A 25362-nucleotide genomic window follows, 5' to 3' on the forward strand; every position below is an offset into this window, starting at 1 on the left:
AATTACAGAGATAACAAAGGGAACAATTCATGCAAAGATGGGCACAATAAAGGACAGAAATGGGATGGATCTAACAGAAGCAGAAGATACAAGAAGAGGTGGCAAGAATACACAGAATATACAAAAAGGTCTTCATGACCCAGATAACCACAATGGTATGATCACTCACCTAGAGCCAGACATCCTAGAATGCAAAGTAAGGTGGGCCTTAGGAAGCATCACTGCCAACAAAGCTAGTGGAGGTGATGGAATTCCAGCTGAGCTATTTCAAACCCTAAAAGGTGATGCTGTGAAACTGCTGCACTCAATATGCCAGCAAATTTGGAAAACTCAGTAGTGGCCATAGGACTGTGAAGTGTCACTTTTCATTCCAATCCCAAAGAAAGGTAATGCCAAAGAATGCTCAAACTACTGCACAATTGCACTCATCTCACACACTAGTAATGCTCAAAATTCTCCAAGCCAGGCTTCAACAGTATGTGAACCGTGAACTTCCAGATGTTCAAATTGGTTTAGAAAAGGCAGAGGAACCAGAGATCAAATTGCCAACATCTGTGGGATCATTGAAAAAGCAAGAGTTACAGAAAAGTATCTACTTCTGCTTTATTGATTATGCCAAAGCCTTTGACTGTGTATATCACAACAAACTGGAAAATTCTTCAAGAGACAGGAATACCAGACCACCTTACCTGCCTCCTGAGAAATCTGTATGCAGGTCAAGAAGCAACAGTTAGAACTGGACATGGAACAACAGACTGGTTCCAAATCAGGAAAGTAGTATATCAAGGCTGTATACTGTCTCCCTGCTTATTTAACTTATATGCAGAGTACATCATGCAAAATGCCAGACTGGATGAAGCACAATCTGGAATCAAGATTGCCGGGAGAAATATCAATAACCTCAGATACACAGATGACACCACCCTTATGGCAGAAAGTGAAAAGGAACTGAAGAGCCTCTTGATGAGTGAAAGAGGAGAGTGAAAAAGCTGGCTTAAAATTCAACATTCAAAAAACTAAGATCATGGCATCCAGTCCCATCACTTCACGGTAAAGAGATGGGGAAACACTGATAGACTTTATTTCTGGGGGGCTCCAAAATCACTGCAGAGCTTCCCTGGTGGCTCAGATGGTAAAGCGTGTGCCTACATGTGGGAGACCCAGGTTCAATCCCTGGGTTGGGAAGATCTCCTGGAGAAGGAAATGGCAACCCACTCCAGTATTCTTGCCTGGAAAATCCCATGGATGGAGGAACCTGGTAGGCTACAGTCCATGGGGTCGCAAAGATTCGGACACGACTGAGCGACTTCACTTCACTCACTAAAATCACTGTAGATGGTGACTGCAGCCATGAAATTAAAAGACACTTGCTTCTTAGAAGAAAAGCTATGACCAACCTAGACAGCATATTAAAAAGCAGAGACATCACTTTGCCAACAAAGGTCCATCTAGTCACATCTAGTAGTCACATATGGATGTGAGTTGGACATGCGAGAGTGAGAACTACGGATGAAGGCTTATAACACTGTACAGGAGTTGGTGACCAAAACCATCCCCAAGTAAAAAAAAAAAATGCAAGAAGGCAAACTGGTTGTCTGAGGAGGCCTTACAGACAGCTGAGAAAAGAAGAGAAGTAAAAGGCAAAGGAGAAAAAGAAAGATGTACCCAACTGAATGCAGAGTTCTAGAGAAAAGCAAGGAGAGATAATAAAACCTTAAGTGAACAATGGAAAGAAACAGAGGAAAACAGTAGAATGGGGAAGATCTAGATATCTCTTCAGAAGGAGATATCAAGGGAACATTTTATGCAAAGATGGGCACAATAAAGGACAGAAATGGCAAGGACCTAACAGAAGCAGAAGATATTAAGAAGAGGTAGCAAGAATACACAAAGAAGTGTACAAAATGGTCTTAATGACCTGGATGGTGTGATCACTGACCTACGGCCAGAGATCCTGGAGGGCTAAGTCAAGTGGGACTTAGGAAGCATTACTACATACAAAGGTATTGGAAGTGATGGAATTCCAGCTGATCTATTTCAAATCCTAAAAGATGATGCTAGTAAAGTGCTACACTCAATATGCCAGCAAATTTGGAAAACTCAGCAGTAGTCACAGGACTTGAAAACATCAGTTTCCAATCCCAAAGAAAGGCAATGCCAAAGAATGTTCAAATTACAGTAAAATTGCACTCATTTCACATACTAGCAAGATTATGCTCAAAATCTTTCAAGCTGGCTTCAGCAGTACATAAACAGAGAACTTCCAGATGTATAATTTGGATTTAGAAAAGGCAGAGAAACCAGAGGTCAAATTGCCAACATCCGTTGGATCACAGAAAAAGAAAGGGAATTCAGAAAAGAAAACTACTTCTCCATTTATTAGGCTCAAGTCCTTGACTGAGTCGGTCACAACAAACTGTGGAAATTCTTAAAGAGATGGGAATACACCTTACCTGTCTCCTGAGAAACCTGTATGCAGGTCAAGAAACAACAGTTAAAACCAGACACGTAACAATGGACTAGTTCCAAATTGGGAAAGGAGTACATCAAGGCTGTATATTGTCACCCTGCTTATTTAACATATATGCAAAGCTCATATGCAAAATGCCAGTATGTATTCCTCACAAGCTGGAATCAAGATTGCTGGGAGAAGTATCAACAACCTCAGATATGCAGATGATGGTTTAATGGCAGAAATCAAAGAACTAAAGAGCCTCTTGATGAGTGTGAAAGAGGAAAGTGAAAAAGCTGGCTTAAAACTCAACATTCAAAAAACTAAGTTCATGGCATCTGTCCCATCAATTCATGGCAAATAGATGGGGAAAAAATGGAAACAATGACAGACTTTTATTTTCTTCGGCTCCAAAATCACTGTGGACAGTAAAATTAAAAGACACTTGCTAACTGGAAGAAAAGTGAAAGTGAAAGGCTTAGCTGCTCGGTGTTGTCTGATTCTTTTGTGTTCCTAGGGACATAGTAGCCTGCCAGGATCCTGTGTCCATAGAATTCTCCAGGCAAGAATACTGAAGAGGGTAGTCATTCCCTTCTCCAGCAGATCTCCCCGACCAAGAGATCAAACCTGGATCTCCTGTAATGCAGGCAAATTCTTTACCATCTGATCCACTAGTGAAGAAACGTTATGACAAACCTAGACAGTGTATTAAATAGCAGAGACATCACATTGCCAATAAAGGTCCATACAGTCAAAGCTATGGTTTTCCCAGTAGGCATGTACAGATGTGAGAGCTGGACCATAAAGAAGGCTGAGTGCCAAAGAATTGATGCTTTTGAACTGTAATGCTGGAGAAGACTCTTGGACCGCAAGATTAAAACAGTCAATCCTAAAGGAAATCAACCCTGAATATTCATTGGAAGGACTGATGCTGAAGCTGAAGCTTCAATATTTTGGCCACCTGATGTGAAGAGCTGACTCATTGAAAAAGACTCTGATGGTAGGAAAGACTGAGGGCAAGAGGAGAAGGGGGCGACAGAGGATGAGAAGGTTGGATGGCACCACCGACTCAATGGACATGAGTTTGAGCAAGCTCCGGGAGATGGCGAAGGACAGCAGAGCCTGGTGTGCTGCAGTCCGTGAGGTCACAGAGTCAGACACCCCTTAGCGACTGAATGTCAACAACACAGGCTGTATCGCTCCCCTGTCTGTCTAATCTTTCTAACCTAATCTCTCTCTCTACAATATAAGTGCCACAGGTTAAGCACATTGACTATTTTATTCAGTGTAGTATCTCCAACACACATCATAAGTGCATACAGTAAGTGCCCAATAAATATTTGTTAAATGAATAAAGCATTTGTGATTTTTTGGAATTAAATGTCAAATCTCTGTGTGGACTAGGAAAGATTCATTTACTTGGAAAATCCAGTAGGTTTAGAAGAATATGTGCTGAATAAGAGCAAAGGCTCCCTGCCTCTCAGAATCTGTAACATTTCCCAGACCTTAAAAGAGTGGAGGGTAAGGGGGTAGTAAGGTATAAGTGGTGTAGTCCCTAAAATAGTCCTTTCAAAGTTGTCATAGGAAAGGGAAGACAAAACCAAACCGAACTGAAGGTGAGGAGATCTGCGTGTGGCTCCAGCTGAAGTGGTGCTCACCCCACTAAGACCACTTCCGCCCAGAAGGCACAGGAGAGCCAGCTGTGCCTGTGTGAGGGAACACCAACTGTTCCATCCAAGAGCTGGAGTGTCGGAAATTATGAATGCAACCAAGATATCTTCAGAATTAACGATAAGTGAAGACCAAAAGCAAACCTGACTGGGCAGAGACGGCAAAGACCCAACTCCTCTTCTCAAAACCCACTCTGAAAAGTGACTGACCGTGAGAGCTCAGGATAAAATGCTTACATTTCTGGCACTTGAGTGTGTGGTTTGAGACTCATCCACACACCTGTCGGCCACTCAGCTGCAGTCCTCATGGGTCAGGAGTGCTTTTACAAAGCACTGCCCTGCAGAGCCCCACCCATACACACAGATGCTCAATCTCTCTCACTGCCTTGCATTAACAAACTGCAGTGGAAATTGGTTCCTTTGGCTGCTAAATATCTACGTCTTTTGGGGGGACCAGCAGTTTGTCTGTTCCCCCTGCTGCAGCGCCCAGAGCAGGACAGGTGACCCATCTGCTGAATCAGAACAAGTGTCTTCCCTGCGCCACAGCAGAGCTTTGTAACCAAAGCTGATCCACACCAGCATCTGGCTGGCCTTGTGTGGGAGCTGCCAGAACTCTCTTGCAGACACTTGTGCTGACCTGTTGCAAGATTTTTTCACCACTGGGGAGAGCCTGAGAGCAGAGCTGTGCGGAGAAGCTCTTGACTAGAGTTAGAGAGAGAAGCCGGGCTCTGCTGGCTCTCCTTCTGCCCTGAGCTGGGCCACAGCTGAAGCCACAAGCAGCCCTGCAGTCTCTTGCATTTCCTGCACTGGAGGCGGATTTTTTTACCACTAGCACCACCTGGGAAGCCCCGTCTTCAGGCACATGGGCCAGGAAAATCTTCTTCTGCTAAAGCCAGTTTGGATCAGATTTTCTGGAACGTGCAACTAAAGCTTAGTAAATGATCATAAATCCTACCCCCAAAAGACCTTCTACTTTGAACTCTATCAACCAAGCAGAGTTAAACCAGTTAAACAAGCAAATTCCATGTTGAGAGTTGCTATTGCAAACATCCTGTTTACGGAAGGTCAGACCCTTTTATAAACATGGGAAGGGCAGCTACTGGGCTGGGGAATTCGGATCCAGCTGGGATGCCTGCAGACCACTGAGCCTGAGTGCCAGACACAGCCCCGGTCACTGAGAGCTGGTGTCACAAGGCTGGCCATGGGAGGACAGAGTCACGTTCAGCTGACCTCCAGGAGAGCCGGGCCAATGTGCTTGGATAGCACAGACCCTGTTAACTCTCTAATAAAAGCATATTGCCTAGTCATAGTTGTGTATAGTGAATTTCTCTGCCAGAGCCAACAAGTAACAATCATGATTTGGAAACAAGCCTCAATTCCAGTCCTCAGTATCACGTGGCTCTTCCACTTTCCTCTGCTGACCATAAGGCAGAGGGGCATGGTCTGATCACAAAGTTGGTATCACTATATTCCTGAAGTTATGAAAATACAGATCACTATTAAGTCTTGGTTTGCATCTGAACATTCATAAAAGTTTTAAGTCTCTTGAATTCCAAGGCAAAGCAAATTATGTATAAATATTTGAGTTTCCTCCCAAGAGAAGGATGGCTGCCAAACCTCAAGCCAAGAAAATAGAGGGAAATTTCCTTTAAAAACTAGCTAAAATAGGGCTTCCCTGGTGGTCCAGTGGTTAAGAATCTGCCTTGCAATGCAAGGGACACTGGTTCAATCCCTGGTCCTGGAAGATCCCACATGCTGCAGGGCAACTAAGCCATGACTACTGAACCTACACACCTAGAGTCAGTGCTCCGCAACAAAAGAAGCCACCACAATGAGAAGCCCGCACCCTGCCACAAAAGCCCTGTGCAGCCAAAGATAAAATAAAATTTAAAAAAGTAACTAAAATATTTGAAATTCCCATACTAAGTCTTTTTTTTTTAATTGAGAGGACTTTTTTTAAATACTGAGGAGAAAATTTTTACTTTTGAAACCTCAAAACCTTGAAATGACCTTAAGATGTAGAAATAATTTCCATATTGATCCGAGGGTATTAAACTCGGGGGGAGGGGGGGCACTGGGGGCAACCAAGACATTAGAATCTACTCAGAGAAAGTTGCCACCTGGGGGAGAAGACTGACTAGTTTCCTGTCTGGCCCTTCAGAGGTCTGGAATGAATGCAGGAGAGGCACGGCCCCTCCCAGCACCTCAACATCATAAGACTTCAAGGGCTTCCAAACTTTCCTTCTGTCGACAAAAGCATCCAATATATTACTTTCCTCAACAGAGTCTTAATTTCGAGAAGGCTATCTATAGGAAATTTTTTTACAAATTTTTATTTTGGCTATAAATCTTAGCTAAAAGAAACTTTATATGTGATCTTTCAAAAACCTCTGAAATATTGCCTTTAGCTTTATTAGTATATTATCATCATGGACACCACTGCCTGAGAACTACGGCCATTGTTTCTTAAACCAGTTCTTATCTTTCCATGGCCCAGGCTTAACAGCTTCCTTTGTCTTAAGGAGACAAAGTCTGTCAGTTCTAGAAATCAAAACGGGTCCCTCTGGTCAGGTCATTAACCTTCTAGTCCAAACTTCAAACCAAACTGATAATTTGAACCCCAAACATTATCGTGGCCTTTGCCTCTTTTCCGTTCCCCTGACTGCAGGCTTTGGACAGGAGACAGAAGTGTAGACTGACGAGACCCATAACTTCCAGAATAAGGAGACCCTTGACTTATACTTGCTTTACCATTTCTCAAACTGAAGAGTGATCCTGGCTCAGAATAAGACTACATATGCCACTCTAGTCCAATCACTGACTGTGAAAACCTGATTCCTCCCAAAGAAAATAAAAATTCAATATGGTAAGGTCTTTATCTGCACAGGATGATGTCTTACCACGACCACTTGCTCATAAGGCAACTTGTAGAAAGACGTCTGTGCCCACCGGTCACTTAGCGACACGGCAGCAGCATCCGCTTGACTTGACGGCAGTCTCTTCTTTCCAAATACCACTTCCTAATTTCTAAACAGAGAGCAACTCCCTGAGAAAATTTCCTAAATGGAATAAAAGCATCAAATCACTCTTGATGAGCAACGATTTCTCTTAAATATTTTTTTTAATCTTTCAAAAGATGAGGCGCAGTATTAACTAGTTTTATAGAAACTTTGTTTAAATAGAACATTTGTAAACCAGGTAACCAATTCTCCTTATTTTAAGCATGATAAACAGGCTAGAAGTAATAACTTCCTTTAACCTCCAGCTGGTCACTGCACAGGTATTTCAACAGCAGGCCACACAAAGAACTAAACAGTACCACTGGAAACTTGTTTCTCTGAGGTGGGTGTGTGCAGAGTTTCTGACTAACCCATTATTAACTCAGGCATCTCTCACATAGCAATAAAACTTTCATGAGGACAAAAACGCAGAACACTGTATGTTCTGTATATAAAACAAAACCTAGAAACCTCGCCCATTTGGTAGAACATTCTGGGGCCATCAGCTTCCTACTGTCTGTGGGCAGGGGTCCCCTGTCTGTGTCATTCTCTCCGACTCAGCCTCAGCAGCAGCAGTGGCAAACTCCAACTGAAAGGAAGTGAAAATGACACACTTCCAGCTAGTAGGGTACATCTCATTACCGTCTGGTTATCTACCAACTCAGAGCAGTTTCCTGCTTCTTTAAACAAGGAAAAACTATCACAACACAGAGATACGGGGTCCAGGGCTCCCAGAGCCAGGCTGCAGTCAGTCTACCCTCAGCGATACCCGCAAAGCGCGGCTGATCACAGGCGGGGCCGGTGAGCCTGGAGGGCCTGGCAGTTAAGCCTCAGGTGGTCGCGGAGCAAGGGCAGCACACGGACTCCTGCCCGAGTCAGAGGCAGGCTCAACCCAGACGACTCTGACAGAGGTCCAGAATAACCTGCACTTACACACAGGAAACGGAAAGGACAGCAACAAATACCTGGCTTTTCAAGCTTTAGATATTTACACATCGAATAAAATGAACGATAACCATAAAAACTGTAAACAAGAAGAGTTTGACTGTGAATCGAATCGACGGGGGCTGACTCCGCATCACACCACGTTTGTGGAGAGTCCTTTTAACTTCTGACAGCTTGTGGGATGACAGCATTAAAAGACACGCAAGAGCAAACAATCCCAGAGACACAGCTTCTCCTTTTTCCCCCGAAGACTGGCCCTCCCCAGCGAGACTCTCGAGGCCCGGCGGCGGCGGCCCCGAGGCCAGGAGAGGCCCGCGCCGACGCCCCTACTCACTCGCGACCCCGAGCCTGGCCCGCTCCGGCGCCCCAGCGCTGTGGACCGCGCCCAGGGAGAGGATGGGAGCTGCCGCGGCTCCGCCTCCGGGCGGGGGCCGCTGTGGGCGGCGCACACCTGGGCAGGTATGGCCGCGGTGGGAGGCGCACACCTGGGGCAGGTGAGGGGCAGGTCCACACGCTCCCACTGGGGGAGCACCGCTTTGTACGGACTCGCAGTTAAGGGGCGCGCCCGCCCTCGGGCACGGAAGCAGCCCGTCGTTGACGAGTGCGCCGGCCGAACGCGGCGGTCCCACCGGGCGGGGGCGGGGGCCCCAGGTCTCAAGAGGAGCGAGTGGACCCGCCCCCCGAGGGCGGCCGTCACGTGCAGCCGGTGGCTCGCTGACGGGCGCTCACCTGAGCGCAGGACTGGCCCTCCGCTCTCCGAGGACCCGAGGGGACAGAGCAGGCCCCGCCGCGCTGGCTTCGCCCTGCGGTCCCGCGAACCCCTGTGGCCCGGGGCTACGCCCTCTCCGGCCTCGGCGGTCTCTCGGCGGCGCGCACCCCGCTCCTCCCCGTGGCCCTCCCGCCTCAGGTGGGGCCCTCCCCCCTCAGGTGGCTCTCGGCACCGCCCCGCCGTCCCCTCCCCCAAGGCCTCCAGGTGGCTCGCGGCTCCGCCTCCAGCCGGCGGCGCTGAGGCCAGACTGCGCCAGCGCAAAACCGCCCCGCTCGCCCCAGAGGTCAGCGCCAGATCACGCAGGCGCACCGGCGGGCCGCTCGCAGTGCGCATGCGCTGCGCCGGAAGCGTTCCGACGTTATTACTGGGCGCCTCTGCGCGCGCGGGAAGATGGCTGAGCAGGTGACCAAGTCGGTGCTGTTCGTGTGTCTGGGTGAGACGGCGCCGATCTAGCCCCGCTCTGAGCTTTCTGGAGGGCTGGGTAGGGCGTTATGCGTTCTGAGCTGCTCTGCGCCGCTGAACCAGGGAAAGCGATGGGGAGGTGGCCAGAGAGGGGAGACCCGAGGGTGGTCGATGCGCGGCGCCTCTTGTGTGCGCCCCGCGGCCGCAGGGCGGCTCTGCACGCTGGGTGCTCTTGACAAGCCCGGTTCTAAGTCAGGTGTCTGAGTCAGAACCTCTGTCGCCTGCCGACTCCTCTTGCAGGTCTGGGTCTCTAGCTTTTGTTCAGTTTTCTCAAGCCTGGGTCCCCGCTCACCTGCAGCATCTGCACTCCAAGCCGGGGCTCTTGCCGTTGTACTTGGCTATAGTTCCTTCCCCTGCAGGTAAACCCGAGGCCACTGAACTGATCTGACCTTTAAGGGTCTGCTGATACCCGAGACCCATGATAGCACTGGTTTGCTGGCCTGTTTCCTTGTTTCAGGCTCCCAGATGGAGCACACGTAAAGGCAGATGGAATGAGAAGGCTTAGGATTTCTTGTTGTAAAATTCAAACCTGGGAAATTTGATTCTTTAGGTCGCTGTGTAACAGCCCCATGTGCCAATATTTCTCTACATGAAATGAAGGTATTTTTCTCCCTTTTAATTCTTTAGTTACTTTCCAGCTCGGAATTATTTCATTTTTAAGATTTCAGCAATCAGCCTTCCCTTCTTAAAATAGAGTTCAGTGTCCCTTTAGCTTTCGGGACTCTTCATTTTATACCGCATCTCAGCATTTCCACCACATCTCCTTAATTCCCAGAAAGGCCTAAATGGCCAGTAGTCCATAAAAAGCTCTGGGTGAGCCTGCATTTCCTGCAGAATAATAGCTTTTCCACTCCTCCTCAGATGCACTCTTATGGGAGACCACAGAGATCTGCTCGGCCTCTCCCACTTGCCCTGGTTTCCTGTTTCCTACCCACACACTCTCTGGGTGCCGCTCTCCTGCTTTTCAGCTGCTCAGCGTGCCTTCCACTGGGTACTTCTTTCTGGGAGCTCACTCTGCATTTTTCCAGGAGAATCTTTCTAAAAGGTCAGACCCAAGCATTCCCTTCTTTACTTTTTCCAGATCCTCTTGGTACAGGTAGTTGTTCCCATGACACTTTATATACATCTTCCCTCACACAAATTTTATTATAATTACTTGAAAGCCTGCTGCAATTATAGCTAGATTTAACTCTCTTTAAGGCAATGACTGTGGCTTATTTTTCTTTCTGTTTACAGCTTTAAGACAAAATATGTTCACCAAGTATTTGTAGAATTGGATATCTATGAAGGAAAAAGTAAAAGGCGTCCTTGTTTCATGTTGACAGTGGGCGTCATTTGATTTTAAGCTCTACACTGAAGGTTGACTGATGGACTCAACAGCTTTATTAAAGGGCAGTTCGGTTTATGTTGAGTATCTTAACAGGATTCCATTGCTTTGCTTATTTTACTTAGCAGTGTTGGTTAGGCTGACATGGTGCACTCTGCTGGCTCTTGATGGGAGATATCTGCTTGTGTGTGTTTATCTTCAGTATGCTTTCTTTTTCCAGCAACTGCCATGGTACCAGGCACTGTTCTGAATGCTAGGGATACGGTGGTGAGGAAAACAGACAACTATCCCTGCCTGTCAAGAGCTCACACTGTGTCATCAACAGTCAAGGATTTGGCTACTTAGTCAGCTGGTGTTAACACTAAGGCAGGAAGGGGGGATGGGAGTGGAATGCAGCTGTAAGAAGGGTTTTGGGGGGAGGCCTTACTGAGAAGGTGCCATTTGAAGAAAGACTTGGAAAAAGTAGGGAAGCAAGCATAGGGTATTTTGGAAAAGCATCCTGGACCTGGAGGAAAGCAGGTGAAGGATTCTGAACAGAGGGTTCTGGCCATGTTCACGACACAGCAGGGAAGCTGCAGCACTGGGTCTGGTGCTCTAGTTGCTTCTGAACAGACTTGCCTCAGTTCCCGAGGACTCGGAGATAATGTTGACTTGTTTTCTCAGCGCCCAGTGGATCCGAAACTTGTCCCATTCTTGGTGCATGTACAGTGAGCTGGGGCAGGAGTCAGCAAACCCTTTGAAGAGCCAGAGAACAAATATATTGTGCTTTGACGGTCATACCAGAAGTGTAGTGCAGAAGCAGCCCTAGCCAGTACGTGAACAGTCATGCTCGATGTGATTGTTCGTGCCCACTGGAATTTGAATTCTGTATAATCTCATGTCACAACATACTGTACTTTTGAGTTTTTTCAATTGCTTAAAAATGTAAAAATTATTTTTAGCATTGAGAACTGTGTACAAAGGTGGCGGGTCCTGATTCCTAGTTTTCAGACCCACATTAGGTCCTGTGGAGAATGGATCTGGTGAGGCTGTGTAAGGACTTGGATCACTGAGTGAGTTAAGCCTTCGGAGGGTTTTGAGCAGAGGTGGGAAGTTCAGGTGTTGTGGCCGTTCAGCTGTCGTGTTGAGATTGGACTGAAGAAGAGCGAAAGCCACGAGAGGGAGACCCACCATTGAAAGAGAGCTTGTGTGTTAGACCAGAGCTTTGCTGGTGGAGGGGGTGAGACGTGGAGTTCTGAGGGGATTTGAGGTCACTATTTGCCATTTCACTTGGCAGCCTGTATGCAGAACAGTAACAGCAGTGCATTTCTGAAAGGTGAAAGTTTTATTCCTTCAAACATTTAGTTAGTTAAGTCGCTCAGTCCTGTCTGACTCTTTGCGACCCTGTGGACTGTAGCCCACCAGGCTCCTCCCTCCATGGGATTCTCCAGGCAAGAATACTGGAGTGGGTTGCCATTTCCTTCTCCAGGGGGTCTTCCCGACCCCAGGATTGAACCCAGGTCTCCTGAATTGCAGGCAGACACTTTAACCTCTGAGCCAGACTGAAGTGCAGAAAAGTGTCGGGTGTTTACCGTCGGTAAGGGTGATAGCAGAAAAGAATGGAACTCCTTATTTTGGCAAGACTATGAAGCATTCGGTACTTTTTCGAGGCAGACGGACTAGAGGATGTGTGCTGTTGTTGTCCCAGCCAGCACCGTGGGAAATGAGAACACAGTGATGTCAGGTGACCTTTTTCCTACAATTAATCAGTATTTATTGATAAATACTTTCTTTACAAACCAAGCCTAATTGTTCTTTTTTCTTGTAAGAAATGTTATCTTCTTTTCCTGTTCTCTTGTATCTATTAGCGTTTATTTTCTTGTTTTAATTGAGTTTAATTATAGTTAATTAAGTGATAAATTAATTGTAGTTATTCCCAATAAGTCCTTGGCACTGGAGCTCTGGGTGGCATCCTGGATTGGCTGTACCCTGAGTGTAGTCACACATGGATGATGGGAAGATGACCTGTCCCTGAAGACCAGAGTTTCCTGTCTGGAACTCTTCCAGAATCTTCAATATGCCCTCTGAGTTTGGCTGGTTCTGTTCTGTGTCTTTTTGTAATAGTAAAACTATAACATTTTCCTGAATTCTACAATCCTTTTAGAGAAATACTGAACCTGTTGTTGTTCAGTCGCTAAGTCGTGTCCAGCTCTTTGTGACCCCATGGACTACAGCACACCAGGCTTCCCGTCCTTCACTATCTCCTGGAATTTGCTCAAATTCATATCCATTGAGTTGATGATGCCATTTAACCATCTCATTCTCTGTCACCCCCTTCACCTCCTGCCTTCAGTCTTTCCTAGCATCAGGATCTTTTCCATTGAGTCAGTTCTACACATCAGGTGCGGACCCCCAAATTTGTGGCCAGCTAGTTTGAACTGAGGGTGGTCCTGGGAATCGATGAACTTGCAGCTGGTTCTGGGCGGAAGTTCTGGGCAGACTGGACGGCTTGGAGGCCCGTCCCTGCCCAAGCTCCGGCTCCTGGGTGCACGGCGCTCCAGCAAGGGCTCTGCACAGGTCCTTTAGTAGGAGTCTGTGTAGAACCGCTGTTCTGCTGTTCGGCCTAAATGTATTTGCTTTTGTATTTTATGAAACAATGTATTGTTTTATTGTGTGCAGTATACTTGAAAGTACATATTTTAAAACTCTTGTTCTATATCATTTTAAAATAGACTGGTTGCAACCCATTCATTTGATTTCATGATTAGCTTCTGGGTCAGTAATAGCAAACTGAAAAACGATGATTTTGGTCCTAACTGTTCTGATTTCTAATGTCCTTGTCATTTGTACTTTGTGTATTTGGATGGTTGGTTTGAAGTCATCGAGTGGGATTGGGTCAGCTGTCCCGCCAGGTCCTGCCACGTGCTGGTAGCACAGTCACCGCAGAGAAGAGTGTTTGCCTTGCTCCCTCGCTGCCCCAGCTGTGTGGAGTCTTGTGAGCTTGTGCTGTGCTGGGCTTAGCACCTGCGCTTCTCTCAAACCAGACACTCACTCTCTGCTCCCCCACCTCTTTTTAAGGTAACATCTGTCGATCACCCATCGCAGAAGCAGTTTTCAGGAAACTTGTAACTGATCAAAACATTTCAGATAATGTAAGTACTGTTACTGTCTTAAAGAGGCCAACTTGAATGGCTTTGGGGCAGAAAATTGTGAAAAGAATTCTTTTTTTCTCCTGCAGTGGAGGATAGACAGTGCAGCGACATCCACGTATGAACTAGGAAACCCTCCTGATTATCGGGGGCAGGCTTGCATGAAGAAGCATGGTATCCCCATGAGTCACGTTGCCCGGCAGGTACCGTACTTGACCTTGAAAGTGCACTTGTGTGTTTTATGTTGCAGTGGGTCATTGACAGTGGCGCTGTTTCTGACTGGAACGTGGGCCGGTCACCAGATCCAAGAGCTGTGAGCTGCCTAAGAAATCATGGCATTAACACAGCCCATAAAGCAAGACAGGTAGAAGAAACCTTGTTTAATTTCTCATGCATTGATCCCATAACCTGAGAGTTGTGAGAAGCTTAATGAGACTTACATGTAATGAATGTGTTTATATAGGGTTGGCTTAACCAGCCACAGTGCACCTGTTCTGGGTCCACAGTTCTGAAAGGTTTGTGTGACCTTGGAATTGGCTTATTAGAGTGTGAGGTCGAGAGAGCCGTGACTGAGCGCTGGGTGACCTGAGCTGTCGTGTCCTTTCTATTTCTGGTGTCCTTTTGTATTCTGGTCCATGATGACTTAGTCTGCTTCCGTTACAAGGTTGTTACTGTTGGCTTGGCCCAAAGGTTTGTTTGGGCTTTACATAACATCTTACGGAACAACTTGAACGAACTTTTTGGCCAACCCAATAGAATCCAGTTCTGCTATTAATACAAAAACATTTTCAACTGTGAAGTGCCTTAGAAATACAGGGTAATGCTGATATTTTTATGGATGCATATTCTGCACACAGCAGTTTTGCTTCTGAGTTTGGGTTCTGGAGTGTGGCCCAGTAGAACATTCTGCATTGAGGCGGGCGCATCTACTGCTTTCCAGGGTGGAGTCCACCAGCTCCATGTAGCTCTTGCACTTTTGACATAAGGCCAGTGTGATGGGAGCTGAATTTTAAATTATAACACATTTCAATAGCCATTTGGTCTGGTGGGTGCCTATGGGGTTCCAGACTCACATGGGACTATGGGGTGGGGGAGTGAGGTTTCCATAGCGGCGTGCCCAGCAAGACATCAGGGCCCAAGGGCAGCCAGCCCTGTCTCTCCTTGTCTAGAAGCTGCAGCGGGTGCTGGCACGGGGGACTTCTGTAGGCACAGGGACCAGCTTCTGCAGAAATGGGCTTCGTTCCTGACTGCTGTGCTGTTCTACAGGAACTGTTACTTTATCGGTGCGATTATTTTGTGGAGATTCAATTGGATGTTTTAAAAAACCTGTCTAAAACCTTTGAACTTCGTTTTGTATCATCCTAACAAAATGTACAGCTCTGTGGACTGGGATTCCAGCTGAACCACGCACGGCCCAAGAAGGGCTGTGGCTTGGTGTCAGAGCATGACAGCCCACGCCTGGAGAAGAGCTTTTGAGGCCTTCAAAATGAGAAGCCAAGTATTTTGAAAATCGCCTGTCAAATATATTGCATGTTTATAAGTATGGGTGGCTGCGTGGGAACTATAATTGAGTACTAGTGCTTAAATCAGAACTTTTTGTAAAACTAGATAAAGATTCCTTAGTCATTGTTATACTAAATCTTGTTTTTGCTTAAAACTTTGCAGATTGCTTTGCCACACATCATATTTTAAATTATTATTGTCTTAATTTTTATCAGTTGTGGTAGGAAGTAGTTGATAAACACATTTTTCAGATCAAGAAACACTTCCAGAGAGAAAATAAATGACTTATTAAAGGTTACCCAGCTGCCAAGTAGTAGAACTTGGATTTAATTACAGGTTTATTTGGTGGAATGTAGGCCAGAAAATTCACAAAACAAAATTGCTATAGAAATACTTTTAACATGTTTATGTCTCAGGAATTAGTAATACACAGATTATTTTTGTCTGAGAATAATCTGAGATCTGTGAACTAATTTTCTGGCTCTGTAGTTGACTGTGTGTGTTAACAATTTACTATTTAACTATTTTAAAAACCCTTTCTTAAGTGGAATTTCATTGGACAGAGATTAAACATTTTTTATATCATTTGTCCATTCTTAATCTCTTCAGGGTTTTGGATTCCTTGCCAATTTCTACTTTCTGTTTTTTAAATAACAGATTTATTTTGAGTAGTCCTTGAGAATTATGCGCAATCATATTTTCATATTTTCTATTTTTAAGATCAGATTTTTTTCATACATTAAGTTTATAATAAAAATGGGCACAAATGAAGTATTTTAAATACACATGCCTTAAAAAAACAAAGCTAGAAAGTTATTGCTTATGAAATTATTACCCCTTTTAGAAGTGGTATCTCCACATAATCTACTTTTTCCTTTTCCTTGTTGCTTTTAAGAAACTTCTCAACAATGACTTTTTTTAAATTTCAAAGTTCTAGTAGGATATATCAGTATCACATCAGATCTTTGTCATTTTTTAGCATTTTCTAATGTTTACAGGTTTCCTCTTTAGTGTCACAGCTTGTATGAGAACCATAATACTTCTACTAAACCTGAGTTTCACAGACAGAATACATTTAGGGCGCTTTTCTCTCTGTATTGCGTGTAAATCGGTTCTCTGGAGTATGTGAGCTCTCACCCGGTTAGTTCTGCGGGGTGTGTACTTCACCACACGCTTCGCTTTCCATGAACTTGACTGACACACACACAGGTGTCTGGGCGCTCAGTGCGCTCGCATCGTAGTGGCTCCCCGGCTCTACTGCAGAGCGCCCCGCTCAGAACGCCTTCTGACCTCTGAACTTCATGGCGGTGCAGTCCTCTAGTGCGTGTCTTTCTGTCGGCACTTCCTTTGTGAGATTCTCCGTATTGCTCATCGCAGAGCTGCAGTCATCTTCATCTTTGGATTCAGGGTCGTGGCACCGTCAGTGGCAGTTGGCTTATCCGTGCCTCTGGGCGGAGCGGCCTTGTAACACAGGTGGCCTGATGTTCTCTTCGCTGATTTTGCCAAACAGTGACGGTGTCTCTGCTGTAACCGTCTGCGAAGGTTCATCTGCTCCATCCTCATTTTGTTGTTTCTGACACTTGCTGTCATTTTCTTCTGCTGTCTTTAGCTTTTCTTTGCGGTGTAGTTTCTGGCAATTTTATGTGGTCAACTTCACTTCCTGAATTTGTGTCTTGATGGTTTTTATCAATGCTGGAAAATTCTGGGTTATTATCTGTGTATATTTTTCTTCCCCTCATTCTTTTGAAATTCAGCCTAAATGTATTTTAAACATAAATTTCTTATGACTTTTCTACTTTTTCCATCCTTTTCACTCTGGTTTTTAGTCTGAGATTTTCTACTGACCTGTTTTGTGATGTACTAGTCTTTGTGTTTTCAAACAGTTCAGTTCAGTTCAGTCGCTCAATCGTGTCCGACTCTTTGTGACCCATAACTGCAGCACACCAGGCCTCCCTGTCCATCACCAACTCCCGGAGTCCACCCAAACCCATGTCCATCGAGTCTGTGATGCCATCCAAGCATCTCATCCTCTGTCGTCCCCTTCTCCTCCTGCCGTCAATCTTTCTCAGCATCAGGGTCTTTTCCAGTGAGTCATCTCTTTGCATCAGGTGGTCAAAGTATTGGAGTTTCAGCTTCAACATCAGTCCTTCCAATGAACACCCAGGATATAAGCCTTTATGGAATATTTGATGTCTGTTATTTTATTTAATACATTTTATTTCATTTTAAAAAATTGATTCCAACCCTCTGGTGAAATTATGCATCTTGCCCTATATTTTTTTGAACAAGTCTGAACATAGCTGTTTATTTGGTTGGCCAAAAAGTTTTGACAAACCTAGACAGCATGTTAAAAAGCAGACATTACTTTGCTGACAGAGGTCCATATAGTCAAAGCTGTGGTTTTTCCAGTAGTCATGTATGTATGTGGGACCACAAAGAACTGAGTGCCAAAGAATTGATGCTTTCAAACTGTGATGCTGGAGACAACTCTTGAGAGTCCCTTGGACTGCAAGGAGATCAAACCAGTTAATCCTAAAGGAAACCAACCCTGAATATTCATTGGAAGGACTGATGCTGAAGCTAAAACTCCAGTGCTTTGGCCACCTGATGCCAAGAGCCAGTTCATTGGAACAGAGCCTGATGCTGGGGAAAGATGAGAGTAAGAGGAGAAGAGGGTGACAGAGGATGAGATGGTTGGATGGCATCACTGACTCAACGGACCTGAGTTTGAGCAAACCGTGGAAGATAGTGAAGGACAGGGAAGCCTGGTGTGCTGCAGTCCATGGGGTTGCAAAGAATCAGACACAACAAGCAACTGAACAACAGCAACAAGAGTTTATTTGGAAAAAGTTTGTTTGGAATTTTCTGTAACATATTCTGGAAAACCCAAATGAGGTTTTTGGCCAACCCAATAAAATAAGGTCTGGTGACTGACACCTGGGTCCTTGTGAGTCTACTCTCCTTCCCCTTTGTTTATTGCTTCTGTGCTGATTTGGATTAAATGCCGAGCTTGACCTGTGAGCCCTGTGGACGCTCCGGGTGCAGGTCCTTTGCCCTCGGGGCTTCACTTTGGTGGGAAGGGTCTGGTTCCGAGCCGACTGGGAGCTCGTCCTGCTTCACAGGGCTCTGGCCATCCTGGTCGGCTCCTCTCGGGGGAACTCAGGAGCCCTACCTGATGGGGTGCCTGCTTCTGTCTGGAGGCAGAGTTCTGTTTCTCCCTCCCTGGGTCTGCTGCTGCTGCCTGCCACTTGTCCTCTTGGCTTCTTGCGCTGAGTCTGTTAGGAGCTCACCAGGTGCTCTGAGAGAGACCCTGTGGGGCCAGCCTCCCCGCTCTGGGGCTCCCTCCTCCTCCGGCCGTCTTGCCATCCTCGCCTCTAGCTTCTCCGGCTGGTGAGGTTGCTGGCTGTCCTTTGGTGCTTCTGCCCAGGCTTCTCATGACCCAGGAGGCCACATGGTTCTACCCTCCTGATGCTGAGCACCCACTTTCCCTGCCCCCCCATTGCTATGATCACAGTGTACTCAGATGTTGCTGACAGCCCCTCCTGTGAGTCTAGAGCGTGGTCCCCACAGTGGGTTCCAGGGACCCTCGGTCATGAGGTCAAAATGTGTAAGTAAGGAGTCCATTCAAAGGGTCAGACTAGCCAGTGAACGTGGACAGAGGAGAAGCTTGCTGATGTGTTTTCATACTCCGCATTGTAAGAGACCTGTGAATTTTGGTGTTAGATCAAAGAATATCCACAGTCATACAATGGGTGTTAAAAGACTTCTTTCAAGCTATGTACTTGTGTGAGGCTGGGCTTGCGTATTTCAGCCGATCAGATGCTGAAGCACACCCGTCTTGAATAAGCAGATATTAAAGAGATTTGCAGAGATGTAAAACCGTGCAACTCTCCTCCTGCCTGTGTTTCAGTGTGGAAAGTATAGCAGTTTTTCATTTACAAAAGTGTTATAATAACAAGTAATGAATTTTTATTATTTTAAGCAAATAGTTTATAACAATTTTACTTTTAATAACTTTGGTAAACATCTTAAGAGTTAAAACCAAGAAGTTTAAGATCTCGCTTCTGATCCCAAGCCGAGGTGCAGGGTCAGCAAGTGCTCTAGGGGTGGGAGCAGACTGCCGGCTGCCTCTGGCAGGTCAGCCCCTCAGGCAGCCAGGCTTGTCCGCAGCAGCAGAGCCCACGGGTTTGCACGCTTGGCTCTGCGTGCACACTTGGCTCTGCACACGCACTTGGGATTTTGGCCTTTCTCAGCCTGGCTGTCGTGGGGGCGAGTTAATGATTGTGCAGATGTGTTCGGTTTTGATGGGCATTTTCTAGTTTCTTTTAGCAATAGGGTTGTTTGGTCACAGCTATTTCATTTATAGGTGCAAGCGGAAATCCTTTACCGTGCATTCTTTATGTTAATTGTCAATTCTTTAACAATTATTTTAACATCTTAACATCATGTAGCTACATGTAGCTGTCAGTTACTAAATTTTAGGGTCTGTAGTCAGTCTTTCCAAAATTAAAGACAGTGTTTAATGTTTAATCCCAGGACATTTTCAGACAACTAACTTGGGGCAATAACTTATAATGTTTGTTCTAATACATTTTGAAATAATCTAGTACCTTGGGAACGTGAACAAAATTGATTACAGTATTTTATTAATATAGTATGCTGAAAACTAATGCAAATGCATACTGAGAGGCAAAATTTATTATTTTTAATAGAATAATGAGCATATTTATTGTTCTTTTGCAAAACTGAGTATAGTCGAGTATCACTTCTCTGCTTAACCAGATTGTCAGAATCTTTCTTGTGGTGTCACTGTACCACTGTATTTCAGAGGACTTTTTTTAGTGATGAAGATGATTATTGAAATTGCATTCCTAGAAATTATTTCCGCCTTTGATTTGGGGCATGTTTTCCTTCTTCCCTCCCTCCCTTCCTGCCATTTTTTAGTTGACGTGTAGTTAACTTACAATGCTGTGTTAGTTTCAGGAGTACAGCAGAATGATTCTATTCTATATATTCTTTTTTGGATTCTTCGCCCTTATAGGTTATTAAAATTGAATATAGTTGCTCCTTTCTTGTCATTATAACAGTAAAAAATCATAAAATAATTTTTCATTTATATTTTAGCAGGCTTGTGTTTATAAATGTCAAAAAATGCAAAGTTCAGGTTAGAATTAGTAAAAATATTAAGTGGCACTCTCTTCTGTGTCATGTCCAAATTGTAGATATTCAGTCAGAAGAAAGAAGATCCAGAGACTGTTACTCGTGCATTTCTTTCTTAGTTCTAGATAACTGGAGTGGGTAGCCTTTCCCTCCTCCAGGGGATCTTCCCAACCCAGGGATCAAACCCAGGTCTCCCACATTGCAGGCAGATTCTTTACCAGCTGAGCCACAAGGGAAGTCCAAGAATACTGGAATGGATAGCCTATCCCTTTTCCAGCGGATCTTCCCGACCCAGGAATTGAACCGGAGTCTCCATTGCAGGCAGATTCTTTACCAACTGAGCAATGAGGGGATCCCCCCAAAATGTCAAGTTTAGGTTAGAATTTGTAAAAATACTGAGTGGCACTCTTCCTGTGTCGTGTCCAGATTATAAATATTCAGTCAGAAGATAGACGATCCAGAGAGTGTCACTCATGTGTTTCTGTCTTAGTTTCTCTTCCCTGACCCCTACTTACATGTCATCTTCCTCTCCCCTCTTCTCTGCTTTATTTTTCCATGAGACACAGTCACTCCCGTGAGCTGCCTGCCCTGCGTGGGGGAAGCCCCACAAAGACAGCTGTCTGCCCTGCAGTGGGCGCCCGTCACTGGGGCTCGGAATGAGGGCCTGGAGAGTGAAGAACAGGACTCAGATATGGAATGTGTAATAAGTTAGCTGTATTACACTTCATTTCTAAGAAGTCTAAGATGAAGTATAAGCTTTGCATGCACATACTATAAAATACTATCTTACGGTTACTCCAGGAAACTTTATAAAACTTCTTTGTAATACAATTTTAGGAAATTACTGATAGGTTAACTCTGTTTTAACTCTAAAGTGCCCTAAATGGTTCAACTTAATTAGTAGCAGATTCAAGTATAGCTTTTTTTTTAAAGTTCTGTTTTTGGTCCTCTAGGCTTAATTGGTCTGAATGTAAACACTGTGTTTTGATTTCTCATTTGCTTTCAGGTTACCAAAGAAGACTTTGCCACTTTTGATTATATACTATGTATGGATGAGAGCAATCTGAGGTAATCACATTTTTAAAGGGTATTTCTCTTCAACTCATTTCAGTAACAGGCCAAGCAGTTTGTTCAAATGACTTTTTTATTACCTTAAACTTTTAATAAATAGTGATGGTCATAATATGCAGAATTATTAATTTAGAAGAGTGAGAAATCCAGTCATTTAGGATTGAGTCTCATAGGTATGTTTAATTGAGGCGCACCTTTAGACAAGGGCGAGTCTGAGATGTAAGGTGATCCTCTGTTTTGCAGGAGAGAGTGTGGCCGCTGCGATGACTCATGGGTGGCGCGGCGCTCACTCTGCTTCTCGCCCTACTCCCCTGTATTGCTGCCCCACCCCGTCCCGAGAGGGAGACTGACCAGAAAAGGCTTTTTGCTCTGTTTAAATTGTTGATTGCCTTAATCAATTTAAAAACAAAAGCTGTCAGATGAAGGTATTAGACAAAAGCAGCTCTGCGCACCAGCGCACTCAGCCCACAAGTCTGCAGGCTTGCCCCGTGCTGTCACGAAGGAGCCGGAGGCACCGGGAGGGTCATCGCTTGCCCAGGTTCCCGGTTCAGCGGTGGATGTGGTGGACGTGAGGCCTCGGCTCTGCGCGCGTGAGTCACACCACCACTGTGCTGTCACTTACGTGGGTGTGGCCCTCGGGACCTAAATCTGGGCAGCAAGAAGCTTGGTGGCGTTTCTGCAGCGGTGTGTGCCTGGCACTGGTCACCTGGGCCTCTCTTGTGATGTCTAGGGTGAGCCACGTGTGTGAAAATTAAACCTAACAAACAATATGATATAATGTGCTGACGGTGCAAAGATAAGTGAATACAGTAGTGTGTCTGCCAGTTCAGAGGACTGTGTGACCTGTGCCCGCTCTAAGGCAGGCACCAAGCTGCTTGTCACACAGCGGGTCACAGTCTGCCTGCAGGGCCCCCCGCGTCTGCCCACACCGAGGGGAGGTCACAGTCTGCCTGCAGGGCCCCCTGCATCTGCCCACACCGAGGGAACAGAGAGCAGCCCTCCTCATGAGCACAGGGCCACCCTGACTGCTTCTCTGCTAACCCGTAAATGCACCTGCGTTTAATGAAGAAAACTCTTTCCTAGAGTCGCTGTTGTGGGGCGGACAGGTACAGATGCACCAAACTTACCTGGGTTTTCGTTAAGTCCATTAAAATGCGTATATTTTGTGTTTTTGCTTTTCACTTGTTTGGCCTCATTTTTCTCACTGAATAGCTTATCAGCGTTGTCAGCAGCATCTTGCTAGAGACCTCCGTGTGTCATGTTTACTAGATAAATTTCCGGAAGTGGTTGGCATTTGTGGTGCAGCCCTTGCCGTCCCAGTCCTACCCGCCCCTCTTGTTTCAGCCCCGTGGCTTCTTGGGGAGGCTCTGTGCTCTGAGGCCTGCAGGGTTCCTGTGAGACCCTGACCTCCCCCTTGGAGGTTTGTTAACCAGGCCCCACAAAGCTCAGTGAGAAGGCTGAGGTGGGAGCAGACGGAGTGGCCAGTGGTCTGCTCAGGACACCTCCCCAGGGAGCCTGCCACCCTCTGGGACCTGGTCTTCATGGCTTTTGGAGTTCCATCCTGTTGTCTTGCTCAGTTGCTGACCCTGGGTCTTTCTGAACATGTGCTTCAGAGGAGAGTGCTAATTATTGTCCGACCTGAGGGTGCACATTCTGTGTAAGCCTGCTGCCACTGGAGCCCCCTTGCCTGGAAGAGAGAGCCCGCTGGGGCAGCCACGCGGAGGCTGTGCCGAACTGCCGAGTGTTTGGTTTCCTTTTTAAATCAGGTCACTTTTGCTGGATTTTGATACGGATACTTCATAAAACCCTAGCAGATGTCCCAGTTTAACTGGAAGCCATAGATCAGAAAACTAAGTTCATGTTTCAATTTTACAGAGATTTGAATAGAAAAAGTAATCAAGTTAAAAACTGCAGAGCGAAAATCGAACTACTTGGGAGCTATGATCCACAAAAACAACTTATCATTGAAGATCCCTATTATGTAAGTGTGGTCTCACTTCCGTCCTGATGCTCACAGACAAGGGCGACATACAGAGAGCCCGTGTGAGCGCCTGCTGTTGGGGGTCGGAGGCAGGCTCCCTGAAGGCGCATCCCTGAGTGCTTTTGTTACTCTCCCTTCTCCCTGTCCTTCCAGGGCAACGACGCGGACTTTGAGACCGTCTACCAGCAGTGTGTGCGGTGCTGCAGGGCCTTCCTGGAGAAGGTCCGCTGACCCGGCCGTCCCGCTGTGGCCCAGGCTCGTCCCCCCAGGCCGTGTGTCAACCGTCAGCAGTGTCCCTTCCGAGCCAAGGCTGCAGCCCCCCCTTCAGCTCGCTCACTGTTTCTCACCCGACAGAAGAATTGTAGATGGAAATCAGTCTTTGTGTTCAGCGAAAGAGTAAATAAAAAATCTTTGATTCAGATAGTTTATGGGGTGAGAGTTCCTTAGACTAGCTAACCCTCCCACTTTGCCCCAGTTACAAAAACAGTGGGACAGTCGAAATAGTGGATCAGCACCGTAGAACATGACGGAGTGAAATAAGACGTCCCTCCAGGACCCCGCGCCACCTCTCCCTCCGGACGGGCCCCTGCCTGCACTACCTCTCGATGCCAGGGCCTGGCGTCCAGCGACGTTGGTCGAGTGTCGCGCGCTCACAGTGCCCACGCGTGGATTTTCAGGACAGGAAGGAGGGAGATTGGTGGGATTCACCTTTAGCACCTTCAGTCCTTCTTAGTTTGTGTCTGTGTAGCTTATTTCATAAGGAAGTCAACTTATTTGTTCCCATTTGAACCGCTTTGCCTCTGGAAATGTGATTATATCCAGGAGAAGTGTGTGCTGGTTCATCTTATGGTCAGTTTGGGGACTGTGTCTGCTTCTACGTGCATATAACTGCCTGAATGCCAATTATAGATCACCTTGTGTGGGAAAAAGTGTTAAGTTGGAAAAAGTCCTTTTATGTTGGAATACTTAAATATTGATATATTAAGTATTCTTTTGTCAGTGCCTGGTTATAGGGAAATAAACATAATTTGTGCACACTTTGAAATAACTGATCTAAAATTCATATGAATGTATGTCAGACAAAATTGTTCTTAAATAAACTGGGGAAATTAGAAAAATACAACTGAGGTGCAAGTCTGGTGTCTGCCTGCTTTTTACTGAGAGGGGAGGAAGAGTCAGAACGCCTGGGCTCCCCTGTCACTGTGTTTGGGGTATGGTGAGGGTTGGGCAGAAGCCTGAGGAGCGGACCTGCTGAGCAAGCGCGTTGCTTCTGCCTGACTCATCTGTTCATGGGAGAAGATGGTGGCCCTCAGCCCTATATAGCCGCCTTGCCTCCCTTACCTTCAGCAGAGGGTGGGGCTGGGACCTCAAGAGAGACTGCGTGAAGGGCTGGATGAGGAACCTCGTTTCTCCGAGTCTTCACCCCGGTCCACAGCTGGTGACCTGAAATCCTGGGAGCACTGAGTTTCAGGTCAGTCTGAGTGACAGTCACTCAGAAGCAGGAAGAGCTCAGAGGCGTGGCGTCCAGTCCTCAGTCTTGGGGGTCTCAGGTGGGGGCATTTAGTCCTAAACTAGCTTGGGCCTGAGGGACGAATAAGGCTGTCATCACCCCAGGCCGTCAGGGTTAGCAGAGGTGAAATGCTGGGGAGGTTTGGCCAGAAGACTGTGCTACGTGAGACTTATCCTGAAGACTTAAGAGTTAGGTGGACTGAGGATTTGATAATGATAGCTCTAAAAAGTAAAGAATCAAGGGGAAAAGTTTAACTGCAGCTAGAAAACAGGAAAGTAAAGTACTTCAGAAGCTAAACCCCAGAGTCTTGACCATTTAGTAATTGCTTAATAATCTCAGCAAGAGAATTTTTTACTCTTTCTGTTCTTTCATGTTCATAGTTTAT

General features: G+C 46.0%; 2 protein-coding genes across 6 annotated transcripts in view; one reads left to right on the forward strand and one right to left on the reverse strand.

Annotated features, from left to right (window-relative positions):
• Window positions 1-8535, reverse strand: part of SH3YL1 (SH3 and SYLF domain containing 1) — a 60623-nt gene extending 52088 nt beyond the window's left edge. The window contains exon 1 of the mRNA XM_020875180.2: window positions 8401-8535. Within this exon, the coding sequence (XP_020730839.1) occupies window position 8401 (1 nt within the window). The 5' untranslated portion in view covers window positions 8402-8535. The remainder of the gene's footprint in view (window positions 1-8400) is intronic.
• A 626-nt stretch (window positions 8536-9161) lies between these two features.
• On the forward strand, window positions 9162-24601 carry ACP1 (acid phosphatase 1). 5 transcript variants are annotated; one of them, XM_020875219.2, is made up of 6 exons: window positions 9162-9268; window positions 13682-13755; window positions 14003-14116; window positions 21422-21483; window positions 23362-23467; window positions 23621-24601. In XM_020875219.2, exons 1-6 carry the CDS (start codon window positions 9226-9228, stop codon window positions 23696-23698), a joined length of 477 nt encoding a protein of 158 aa, XP_020730878.1. In that variant the 5' UTR covers window positions 9162-9225; the 3' UTR covers window positions 23699-24601. The 5 variants fall into 5 exon arrangements, with proteins under 5 accessions (XP_020730878.1, XP_020730868.1, XP_020730888.1 ...); XM_020875209.2 differs by lacking the exon at window positions 14003-14116 and adding an exon at window positions 13842-13955 and having other exon boundaries at window positions 23621-23886; XM_020875200.2 differs by lacking the exon at window positions 9162-9268 and adding an exon at window positions 12140-12347.
• The last annotated feature ends 761 nt before the right edge of the window (window positions 24602-25362 follow it).

This window comes from Odocoileus virginianus, chromosome 31, assembly GCF_023699985.2.
Source record: "Odocoileus virginianus isolate 20LAN1187 ecotype Illinois chromosome 31, Ovbor_1.2, whole genome shotgun sequence".
In the NCBI taxonomy this organism is placed as follows: Eukaryota; Metazoa; Chordata; class Mammalia; order Artiodactyla; family Cervidae; genus Odocoileus; species Odocoileus virginianus.